Source organism: Moschus berezovskii, chromosome 3 (assembly GCF_049115385.1).
Source record: "Moschus berezovskii isolate FMDL1 chromosome 3, NW_MosBer_1.0, whole genome shotgun sequence".
NCBI lineage: Eukaryota > Metazoa > Chordata > Mammalia > Artiodactyla > Moschidae > Moschus > Moschus berezovskii.
Window position 1 is genome coordinate 120,037,680 of NC_142462.1, and position 12,873 is coordinate 120,050,552.

A 12,873-nucleotide genomic window follows, 5' to 3' on the forward strand; every position below is an offset into this window, starting at 1 on the left:
GGAATCAGTGAATTAAAATGGACTGGAATGGGTGAATTTAACTCAGATGACCATTATATCTACTACTGTGGGCAGGAATCCCTTAGAAGAAATGGAGTAGCCATCATGGTCAACAAAAGAGTCCGAAATGCAGTACTTGGATGCAATCTTAAGAACGACAGAATGATTTCTGTTCGTTTCCAGGGCAAACCATTCAATATTACAGTAATCCAAGCCTATGCCCCAACCAGTAATGCTGAAGAAACTGGAGTTGACTGGTTCTATGAAGACCTACAAGACCTTTTAGAACTAAAACCCAAAAAAGATGTCCTTTTCATTATAGGGGACTGGAATGCAAAAGTAGGAAGTCAGGAAACACCTGGAGTAACAGGCAAATTTGGCCTTGGAGCACAGAATGAAGCAGGGCAAAGGCTAATAGAGTTTTGTCAAGAGAACGCACTGGTCATAGCAAACACCCTCTTCCAACAACACAAGAGAAGACTCTACACATGGACATCACCAGATGGTCAACACCGAAACCAGATTGATTATATTCTTTGCAGCCAAAGATGGAGAAGCTGTATACAGTTAGCGAAAACAAGACCAGGAGCTGACTGTGGCTCAGATCATGAACTCCTTATTGCCAAATTCAGACTGAAATTGAAGAAAGTAGGGAAAACTACTAGACCATTCAGATATGACCTCAATCAAATCCCTTCTGATTATACAGAGTGAGAAATAGATTTAAGGGACTAGATCTGATAGGTAGAGTGCCTGATGAACTCTGGACAGAGGTTCGTGACATTGTACAGGAGACAGGGACCAAGACCATCCCCATGGAAAAGAAATGCAAAAAAGCGAAATGGCTGTCTGAGGAGGCCTCACAAATAGCTGTGAAAAGAAGAGAAGCGAAGAGCAAAGGAGAAAAGGAAAGATATAAGCATCTGAATGCAGAGTTCCAAAGAATAGCAAAGAGAGATAAGAAAGCCTTCCTCAGCGATCAATGAAAAGAAATAGAGGAAAACAACACAATAGGAAAAACAAGAGATCTCTTCAAGAAAATTAGAGATTCCAAGGGAACATTTCTTGCAAAGATGGGCTCGATAAAGGACAGAAATGGTATGGACCTAACAGAAGCAGAAGATATTAAGAAGAGGTGGCAAGAATACACAGAAGAACTGTACAAAAAAGATCTTCACGACTAAGATAGTCATGATAACCTGATCACTGACCTAGAGCCAGACATCTTGGAATGCGAAGTCAAGTGGGCCTTAGAAAGCATCACTACGAACAAAGCTAGTGGAGGTGATAGAATTCCAGTTGAGCTATTTCAAATCTTGAAAGATGATGCTGTGAAAGTGCTGCACTCAATATGCCAGCAGATTTGGAAAACTCAGAAATGGCCACAGGACTGGAAAAGATCAGTCTTCATTCCAATCCCAAAGAAAGGCAATGCCAAAGAATGCTCAAACTACCGCACAATTGCACTCATCTCACACGCTAGTAAAGTCATGCTCAAAATTCTCCAAGCCACGCTTCAGCAATGTGTGAACCGGGAACTCCCAGATATCCAAGCAGGTTTTAGAAAAGGCAGAGGCACCAGAGATCAAATTGCCAACATCCGCTGGATCATGGAGAAAGCAAGAGAGTTCCAGAAAAACATCTATTTCTGCTTCATTGGCTATGCCAAAGCCTTTGACTGTGTGGATCACAATAAATTGTGGAACATTCCGAAAGAGATGGGATTCCCAGACCACCTGACCTGCCTCTTGAGAAACCTGTATGCAGGTCAGGAAGCAACAGTCAGAGCTGGACTTGGAACAACAGACTGGTTCAAAGTAGGAAATGGAGTACGTCAAGGTTGTATATTGTCACCCTGCTTATTTAGCTTATATGCAGAGTACATCATGAGGAACGCTGGGCTGGAAGAAGCACAAGCTGGAATCAAGATTGCTGGGAGAAATATCAATAACCTCAGATATGCAGATGACACCACCCTTATGGCAGAAAGTGAAGAGGAACTCAAAAGCCTCTTGAAGAAAGTGAAAGAGGAGAGTGAAAAGGTTGGCTTGAAGCTCAACATTCAGAAAACAAAGATCATGGCATCTGGTCATCACTTCATGGGAAATGGATGGATAAACAGTGGAGACAGTGTCAGACTTTATTTTTTGGGCTCCAAAATCACTGTGGATGCTTACTGTAGCCATGAAATTAAAAGACGCTTACTCCTTGGAAGGAAGGTTATGACCAACCTTGATAGTATATTAAAAGGCAGAGACATTACTTTGCCAACCAAGGCCGGTCTAGTCAAGGCTATGGTTTTTCCTGTGGTCATGTATGGATGTGAGAGTTGGACTATGAAGAATACTGATCGCCGAAGAATTGATGCTTTTGAACTGTGGTGCTGGAGAAGACTCTTGAGAGTCCCTTGGACTGCAAGGAGATCCAACCAGTCCATTCTAGAGGAGATCAATCCTGGGTGTTCATTGGAGGGACTGATGCTAAAGCTGAAACTGCAATGCTTTGGCCACCTCATGCGATGAGTTGACTCACTGGAAAAGACTCTGATGCTGGGGAAGTTTGGGGGTGGGAGGAGAAGAGGACGACAGAGAATGAGATGGCTGGATGGCATCACCGACTCTATGGACATGAGTTTGAGTGAACTCCGGGATTTGGTGATGGACAGGGAGGCCTGGCATGCTGTGATTCATGGGGTTGCAGAGAGTCGGACACGACTGAGCGACTGAACTGAATTGAACTGGACTAAATCCCTTTTGGCCCCTTCCTGGTTGTGTGACATTGGACGAATCATATTCCCTTTCCATAAAGTGAAAATAGTAGCACATGGCTTGTTTGAGATGAGGCAACAGGGAATAACAGATATTACTACATATTATCAGTTATAATTAATTAGACTGCATTTAACAGGCACGTTTATTCCTTTCACCAAAAAGGGGCCTGTAGGCAGTTAGCCCTGGGCTCATAAGGCAGCGTCATGATGGTCAAGACCCCAGTCTCCTTTGGTTCTACTGCTACTCCGTGCCCTCTGCAACTCACTCCAAGTTGACTGCTCACTTTCCATTTTGCATTCCAGGCAGTGTGAAAGAAAGGAGTGAAGAACACTGTGCCCCAATCCCTCCTTTAATTATAGTTCTTAGAGTCACACACAACCCTTTGTCTTAAATCTCTTGAGACCAAACCTTGTTCAAAGAGGTTTGTAAGTTCCATATATTGGCTGGGGAGCATGTGCTCAGCTGAAAATAAGTGTTTTCTTAAAGATGGTGGGAGAAAGGACACTCAAAGGTATCTGGTAAGCCCTGTCTCACTTTGAAAACTCTTGGCAGCTAACAAAATGGTAATGCATTTCTTTTTTAGAGTCAAGGTTGTCACTGAACAACAGTGTCATTAATAAGGCAATAATGTGAGTCATATCAGTATCTGATTATTAATCTAACAACTGCAGCTATTTTTTTTACCATGAGAATGATGATGGTATTAGAGAATATTTTATTGATGAGGACATATAACAAGAAGAAAGAAGTGACCACCTAATATCAAATGATGAATTGCACTAGAAATTGGGATTTGAACCTGCTTCTCTGAATTGTAAGGTATCTGGTAAATTGAGCCTGTGATGCTTCACCAGGTTACCTTCTATAGGATAGGACATGAGCTGAAGGTTGTTGAAAAGAGAGAAACTATAAGGAGTGTCTGTGTCATCATCCCAAAGGAAAATAGGAGTCCCCCAATAAAGAAACTATGCACAGTGAGAAGGAATAAAGCAATGCTTTCAACTATAATAGTATTTAGTAATATTATTCACAGTGTGATGCTGCATGTCATTAAGCATGGAAGATTTTATTACTATCAACTGGAACAGAAATTGGTAAAATAAATTGTGGATAGGAAATTCAACACTCCATTAAAGTCTCTGTAATCCTAACCTATGGTATTAAGTACATGTACATAGCACCTAATAAGTTCAGTTCAGTGCCACTTGAAAGTGTTCCCCTAATGTATTTCAGAACGCCCCTGTTTTTCCTTTTGTAGATTCCTGATTCTATTTTTGTGTGTTTAGTCATAGTTTTTCTCTTTTCTTCCCATAGTTAAACTCTAAGGTAAATAATATATAGTATATATTCAGTTGTTATTAATACATTTAGTTGCATTTTGTGAGTTTTTAAAATTTTTTGATTGTCTTATAAACTATTATTAATTTATGCTTTTTTCCCTAAAACTGTTTAAGAATTTAAAATTCATATGCACACTGCTATATATAAGATAGATAAACAACAAGTACCTACTGTATAGCACAGGGAACTGTATTCTGTATCTTTAAATAACCTATAATGTAAACCAATCTGAAAAGGAACATATATATATATATATATCACTGAATCACTTTGCTGTATACCTGAAATTAACACAACATTGTAAACTAAAAATTAAGACACAGTTAAAGGTAATTTTAAACATTTACATTAAAAATTCTAAAATGTCAAAGCACTGCATAACAGAGGCATAATACATATCTTCTAAAATCCAAAGATCTCTGCCTTATATATCAAATATAAAGTTCTGACATTGAAATATGTCTTTCATTTTCCAATCTTTGTAGGAAAAATTGGTAATTGAATACTACTTAAAAGAAATATAATGTCTGGAATATATATCTTGATATTACAGCTATGATTAATAGATTCATTCACTATTAGCAGTACACAACATTATTGGCAATACCTAATTAAGTATAATTTTCCATTATATGAAATTGATGCTATAATAATGTAATTTGATCAAAGATATCTGGAAAAATACATGTTCTCTTTTTATTGTGATTTTAACAATTGCTTGAAAATCACAGGAAGGAGCACTGACCTTATCCCTCAGGATTTAGGAGACCTATAATATCTTTAGGAGAAGGCACGGGCGACCCACTCCAGTATTCTTGCCTGGAAAATCCCATGGACAGAGGAGTTTAGTATCTTTAAGCCTATAGTTCTCAAATCATAGCCTCCAAACCCAAAGATATTTCTAATCAATATAGCTGTGAGACTTTTGGAACTATTTTCTGTATTCACAATAAGCCTAACAATTTTTTTACTCTAATGATCATTAGACTACAATGTCTAAACAGGGTGAATACAAGATTCCTTCCTTTGGGATGAAGTCATAAACTTAATATATTAGCGCTGGTTATTTCATGATGACTAGTAACATTTATTGATACTATGTCTTTGATAAGCATAAAAATATATGCTTAATATTTATAAAAGATGTTTACTGTGTAAAATCTTTTAGAACATTCTCAGGAAAATTGATAAAATGCCTTCCAAGTATTAAAAATGCTTAGAAGTTGTTGCTATTTTCTTGCTCTTTATAATCTAATTTTCAGAATTAATACAATCAGTATATACTTCAATAACAACATAATTTAATATGCAACAGACTTTAGAGGCAGAAAAAAATGTCTATATATGTTGGCTGAGGTTACGATAACTGACTTTGGCTGTGTTAATAGTTTTGTCTAATTTATTGTAAATGTTTTTATTTTTTTTAAGTCAAATAGAGTGTGAATGTTTACATTTATCTTTTTCTCAAAGATAACCTTTGGAGGCATACCTTTCTCCGGAAAACCAAGCTCCAGCAGTAGAAAGAATTTCAAAGGCTGCATGGAAAGCATTAACTACAATGGCATCAACATTACAGATCTGGCAAGAAGGAAGAAACTCGAGCCCTCAAATGTGGTAAGATTTTCCACCCCCATAATATCCGTTGCTAAAACAATCAAAGAAATTTTGTTTTGTCTGGACTGTTAATGGACAACTGTATCATAGCATTTGTTATTAGGCTTGTGGGCTCAACTATATAAAACTAATTTTAGAGGTACCTGAAAATATGGAGATCCTGAATGTACTCTAAGACTAGATACTGATTTTTGAGTTAGAATTACTGTAAATAGTAAATTTGCTTCAGATGGGGCCTGGAATTTCAGCCCCAGTGTTTCTAGATTTCCCATTACAGAAGAACAGTCATTCCAACTGTTCAGCAGCCCTTAAATCAGTAGGCTCTTGTTTCCAAATGTCACATTGTATAGACTGCTACATTTCTTGATGATGATGTAATTCAGTATTTTAAATTTTTTAAAGCTAGGAGCTTTATTAGTTTTTTTCATGTTTCCAAAGCTGATTCACCTGGATATATAAAGAAACTTCTTTTCAAAGCTCTAAACATACGAAGTATTGTGCAACTCAATAAAGCTGGATTAGATTGGATAGTGAAGTCTGTGACTCAGAAACTCACAGTGGTCCTGGCTCTGGTGTGTGTATTTCCAAGTTGAACTATTTCAAAGTGAAAATGTAGTCTCTCAGTCATGTCAGACTCGTTGTGAGCCCATGGACTGTAACCCGCCAGGCTCCTCTGTCCATGGAATTTTCTAGGCAAGAATATTGGTGTGGGTTGCCATTTGCCTCTCTACAACACCATGTAAGATCACTATAAGAGAAACTTAAAAATCTGGTATGTGGGTTCCTTCTGGTTCTGCAAGAACAGGAGTTTCTTCAATCCCAAAGTGTCAATGGGAAGATCCTGGGAATCCAGAGATCCATGTATTTGGAAGTCAGTGGGAGTAGAAAATGTCGTAAGTATTTGTACTGTGTTCTGACTTTGATGGATTTGTTATCCAAAATTTGAGCCTGGGGTTTTCATGAAATGAGGGGACAAATGGAAATGCCCAATGAATAAACAGGAGTTCTGGTTGGAAATAAGAAACTATAAAATAATTTGTTGTTTAATTTCTAAGTCTTGTTCAATTCTTTGTGACCCCATGGACTGTAGTCCACTAGGCTCCTCTGTCCATGGGATTTCCCAGGCAAGAATACTAGAGTGGGTTGACATTTCCTTCTCCAGTGGATTTTCTTGACCCAGGGATCAAACCTGGGTCTCCTGCATTGACAGGCAGATTCTTTATTGCTGAGTCACCAGGGAAGCTCATAAAATAATAATTGAATGTAGAATGTTTTTACTAATTATCTTTCTTAAATTAATGATGAATTTATACTAACAGTTAAAAATTGAACTTTGATGAAATTTTCTTACAAGATATTGACTGTAGGGAAAAATAATAGGTCCATGTATATGTAACAGGTACTGTGTGAGACCTGTTACCTTTATGATACTCTAAGAACAATACTACAAGGGAGATGTTGTCATAAACATCTTGTAGATGAAAACTGAGATTTAACTTAGAAAAATAACTTTCCAAGGTAATGCATATGAGTGGCAAGCAAAGTTTGTGGACTCACAGTATATAGTCCCAAGGTCATACTCTGTTTCAATGCTGTGTCATTTCTTATCTAGAGCAGTATTAATATATATGTGTTATTTTAAGCTTTGGATAAAATGGCATCAGAATCCTTTTGTTTCCTCAGAAATTATCACGTAAGACAGAAAGATACAGAATCCAAATCAGCATAATACCCTTCCCATTATTTACACCTTTCAGTTCAGTTCAGTTCAGTCACTCAGTTGTGTCCGACTCTTTGTGACCCCATGAATCACAGCACGCCAGGCCTCCCTATCCATCACCAACTCCCGGAGTTCACTCAAACTCATGTCCATCAAGTCGGTGATGCCATCCATCCATCTCATCCTCTGTCCTCCCCTTCTCCTCCTGCCCCCAATCCTTCCGAGCATCACCTTTAAGAAGAAGTAAAGTGTTGTTGACTCACTGGAAAAGACTCTGATGCTGGCAAGGATTGGGGGTGGGAAGAGAAGGGGACGACAGAGAATGAGATGGCTGGATGGTGTCACCAACTCGATGGACATGAGTTTGAGTGAACTCCGGGAGTTGGTGATGAACAGGGAGGCCTGGCGTGCTGTGATTCATGGGGTTGCAAAGAGTCGGACACGACTGAGCGACTGAACTGAACTGAACTGACTGAAAGTGTTGTTTCTGCCCAAACCTCCCAGTTGGTCCTCACATGTATCCATTAGGTTAGCAAACTACAGAGAATTGCACTCTGGAGACTCATTCTAAAATCAACTTTAACCACAATATATTGTTGCTTATAAATGGTATTTTAACCTGAATAACAAAGACATTTTAAAAAGCCTGAGTTATCTATAATTACATTTGTTAAAATGGAAGGAACAGATACAAAAAAGGCTTTTAAACAAAAATAAACATATGTATTAAAAGGTTTAGGCAGCGTAGAGGCAGGCAGGACCTTTTTCAAGTTTCTCTACGAAGGCAAATATTTACAGAGGAGATTTGCTTTTGGAGATGTCAGGTGCTAATATTTCTGTGTAATTGGCTCAGCACTTATCCTGCACCATTCTTACACACACCCATTTCTTCATTAAATGTTGACTCCAGAATCAGCACCATCACTCAGAACTTTTCACTTTGCTGGGAGACAGTCTCCATAACACAGGCAAGTGGTCAGTTATGACATGGCAGTTTTTGTGCGTAGGCAGTTATTTTCATCGGGAAAAGTAAGCCTTTAAAAATAGTCATCTAATCATCTGTGAAGATACAGGCCTTCCCGGCTGGCCCTAGTGGTAAAGAACCTACCGGCCAATGCAGGAGGCATAAGAGATGTCGGTTTGATCCCTGGGTGGGGAAGATCCCCTGGAGGAGGACGTGGTAACCCATTCCAGTATTCTTGCCTGGAGAACCCCGTGGACAGGGGAGCCTGGTGGGCTACAGTCCATGGGGCCACAAAGAGTTGCACACGACTGAAACGACTTAGCATGCTTGCACATGTAGGTACAGCACAAATTTAATTTGAATATTAATTGGGGGGGGGGTCAGCCTAACTTAGGTTAAATGGTTAATGTGCTAAAATGGAAGAACTGTGTATCTGGGGATAAGTATGTGGTGTTGTTTAAGGAAACAATAAAGAAAGAATGCCTTCAAATCATATTCCTCAAGATATGGTGGGATTAAAAAAAGATGGCAAATAATGTAGAATTTTTTTCATATCTTCAAAAGAAACGTAAATACTAGAATATAAAATTCAGTGTATCTGAATAATCAAATTTCTTTGTCCAAATAGAGGAAGTATGAGGGGGAGAAGGAAGCTTTAATTGAAAGTTTTCTTTTTCTTTTGTAGATTCATGTCACTGTTTCTGAAAGCATTCATGTATTATGATATATGCACATTTCATTGGAATGTAAATGAGAGTTTGAGTTGAATAACAAAATAATCTGTTGTTCCGTTGCTCAGTCGTGTCTGACTCTTTGTGACCCTATAGACTGCAGCACACTAGGCTTCCCTGTCCTTTCCCATCTCCCAGAGCTTGCTCAAACTCATCTCCATTAAGTCAGTGATGCCATCTAACCATCTCATCCTCTGTCATCCCCTTCTCCTCCTGCCCTCAATCTTTCCCAGCATCAGGGTCTTTCTAATGAGTCGGCTCTTCTCATTAGGTGGCCAAAGAACTGGAACTTCAGCATCAGTCCTTCCAATGAATATTCAGGGTGATTTCATTTAGGATTGATTGGTTGGATCTCCTTGCAGTCCAAGGGACTCTCAAGAGTCTTCTCCAACACCACAGTTCAAAAGCAACCACTCTTCGGTGCCCAGCTTTCTTTATGGTCCATCTCTCATATCCATATGGCTACTAGAAAAACCATTGCTTTGGCTAGTTAATATTCAGTTCAGTTAGGTATGGGGATAAGTCTCAAGAATATTTGCCCCATCCTAGTTTAATAAACAGCAACCAAGAGATCATCATTCCCAGTGAGACTACATTTATATATTAATAAATAATTGACCAAAGCCATCCAAAAGAAAACAGAGGCATCTCCTCCCTGGCTGATGCACCATCAATTGTGGGGGAGGAGGAAGCAGCTCTTTGCTTTCTTCAGGAAGTCCAGTGGTATACTTCGAAGCGTACCACACAGTGATGTATCCATTCTGTAGCCAGCCCATCACACCAGGCTATCAGTTTGTCAAATCCATGATGCAAGGTGCTTGTATGAATCCCTCAGTCTGAAAGCCAGCTGCTGAACTCTGTTAGCTACAGCAGAAAGGACATGCCAGGACATATCCTTTCAAGGACACATGAGTCTGAGTCACATGACTGCACGTGGGGATTGCACACAGCTCAAGCTCTGCTTTGAAATTTATACAACTCTCACTTTGCCAGCTGTCTTACATGGGTGCTTATTTTATTCTACATTTTCCTCAAAGCATGCCCTTCTGTCTTCCAGGGAAATTTGAGTTTCTCATGCGTGGAGCCTTACACAGTACCTGTCTTTTTCAACGCTACCAGTTATTTGGAGGTGCCCGGAAGGCTTCACCAGGACCTGTTTTCGGTTAGCTTCCAGTTCAGGACTTGGAACCCCAATGGTCTCCTGCTTTTCAGTCATTTTGCTGATAACCTGGGCAATGTGGAGATTGACCTCACTGAAAGCAAAGTCGGTGTTCACATCAACGTCACGCAGACCAAGATGAACCAGATAGACATTTCGTCAGGTCAGTGAATCTATTCCATGTTCACGCCTGAAACTGCTGTTGTGATTTCCACAGCTAGGGTGATGTTTTTACTTTGTTGTTGGCACACTCTCATGATTATGTTTGGATTCAGACTCTCAGATCTTTCCTTGGCTTCCCTGAGTGCAGACTGAATGAGGGAAACTTAGAAATGCTGAGAGGATGAGGGTAGGTGAGGAAGAAAGTTGGTTGGGACTGTCTTGACAGGACTGAAACTCTTTCCTTTTTACAAATGCTAGTCCCTCTTGCATAGAGCAGTGGATATTCCTCTAAGTTAAGATCATATGTTTAAAAACAAAGAATGTTTGTTTTATTAACATAAGAGCACTTGATATCTTTTGACCTTACAGACACTCACATTGCTTCTACTATGAGTAATAGGTTGCATTGATATAAATTATGACTTTAAAGGTAAATTCTACTGCTAGAATCAAAAGCTCAAAGTGGTCTTTTAAATTTATGCAAAGTATTAGGGGAGAAAAAAAGGGAAATGAGTACAAAGAAGGATGACAAGAGATAAGTATCAACTGAGGGAAGACTGGCCTGGCTAAGTAGAGTGATTTTTAAACTTGACAGTATAGTGGCAGAATAAACTGAGACTTAGGTAATAATGTTGTTATTTGAATAAACTTGTCGACCTTGGAATAGTCCTTAAATATGATGGCACAAAGAAAGATGGTATTGCCAAATGAGATATCATAAACAAAGAAGATGATATCTGATATGGGACTGAAAAATAGAAAAAGAAATCATCAAATTTCTCTAGATGTTTCTTGAAAAACAGTGTTTTAAGTAAGTACTTATTCTAAGTAATGAACTACTTAGAAATGGAAGATGGGAGGAAAAAGAGTATTTTCTGAGCCCCTAGTACAGACATACCAAATACTGAGAGAGAAAGTTCGTAAGAGAAGGCTCAACTATGTGACTGTGAGCTCTGATTTCTAAATGTTCTGTGTTCACTCGTGACACTATTATGATTGGGTCCATCTCATTCCTCCTCTGTGCTATCAGCTCCTTGAAGGCAGAGACCATGCCCTTGCACGTAGAGCAGTGCCTGTAACATGAGAGATGCTCCAGGAATGTTTGCTGAAATCTGCACTGTGGCTCCATGAACTAGTGTTTACAGAATATCTCCTGCTTAAGGATATGTGCCTTTTCTTACAACAGGCTGTGTGTTTTTGTATGAGCTGGCTGTGTAGTCTATTATAGAAAAGGACTCAAGGAAGACATGGAAGCCATTGTGTCACAGGTGTATCTGAATAATTGGAATAAAAAGCTATGGTAAAATGCCTAGATATTTACTTTTGGTTTTTTTGCATTGTTAGTTTTGCTTTTTCTCTGAAAGTTCAGAGTGAGAATGATTGATCACCATATTTTATCACTGCATCTCAGTATAAATTCATGTGGGGAGAGTTAGAGCAAATAGAAATTATCTGGAGAGACCAGAGTAGCACATAAAACAAATACACATACAAATATTTACCACCGTTGAAAAACTCCCCACTGGATTCTGTAAAAATTGATGTTTAGGCATTTCTAATTTCTAAACACATAAAAATACAAGGGTGAATGAAGTCCGCTCTCCTGGAAATCACTGAGAAAACCCAAAGTCCTGGTGGTTTTCATTGCGACAAGTACCACTATAATTAAAAGAATAGGATCTTAAACATAGTGATCAATAAATATTTGCTAATTTAATGTGGTCTAATTTAGGACCCCAGGATGCTCTCAACTAATTTAAAATGTGTTTATTAAAATATAAAAGAATAAACAAAGGGATACAATATACAGCAACTAATTTACCTTAATATGTGTGTGTGCTCAATTGCTTTGTCATATCCAACTCTTTGTGACCCCATGGACTGTAGCCTGCCAGACTCTTCTGTCTATGGGATTTTTTGGCAAGAATAGTGGAGTGGGTTACCATTTCCTCATAAGTTTCCTTAAATATGATGAAAGCAAACTTTAGATGTATTTGTTAATTTATCTTAGAATCTGTGCAAATTAAGGAAAACAGGATTTGATATTTGGATTTTTCTGTAGTCTCATTCTTATATAGTCCAATGAAATATTTATGTTTCAAAGATTTCCATTTCTCCCATATGTAGAGTACCCTGATATTTGCTTTTAACAAAGGATGATTGTTTTATGTTATATCTACCCTAGTCTTTCTATGAAGTATGGTTGACTTTTATTATTGTGTTAGCTTCAGGTTTCAGGTGTATAAGAGAGTGATTTATATATATGTATGTGTATATGTATATATATGAATATATATGTATATATGCATGCATATGTATGTGTATATATATATATATGTGTGTGTATTTCTGTTTTATAATGTTTTTCCATATAGGTTATTATAAGATATTGGATATAGTTCCCTGTGCTG

At 38.4% G+C, this 12,873-nt stretch overlaps 1 protein-coding gene across 1 annotated transcript in view; it reads left to right on the forward strand.

The window, feature by feature from the left end:
• The window catches only part of CNTNAP2 (contactin associated protein 2), a 1,655,962-nt gene that overhangs the window by 355,600 nt on the left and 1,287,489 nt on the right, over nucleotides 1–12,873 (forward strand). The window contains exons 7-8 of the mRNA XM_055420199.2: nucleotides 5,583–5,726; nucleotides 10,199–10,463. Of these exons, the coding sequence (XP_055276174.2) occupies nucleotides 5,583–5,726; nucleotides 10,199–10,463 (409 nt within the window). The remainder of the gene's footprint in view (nucleotides 1–5,582; nucleotides 5,727–10,198; nucleotides 10,464–12,873) is intronic.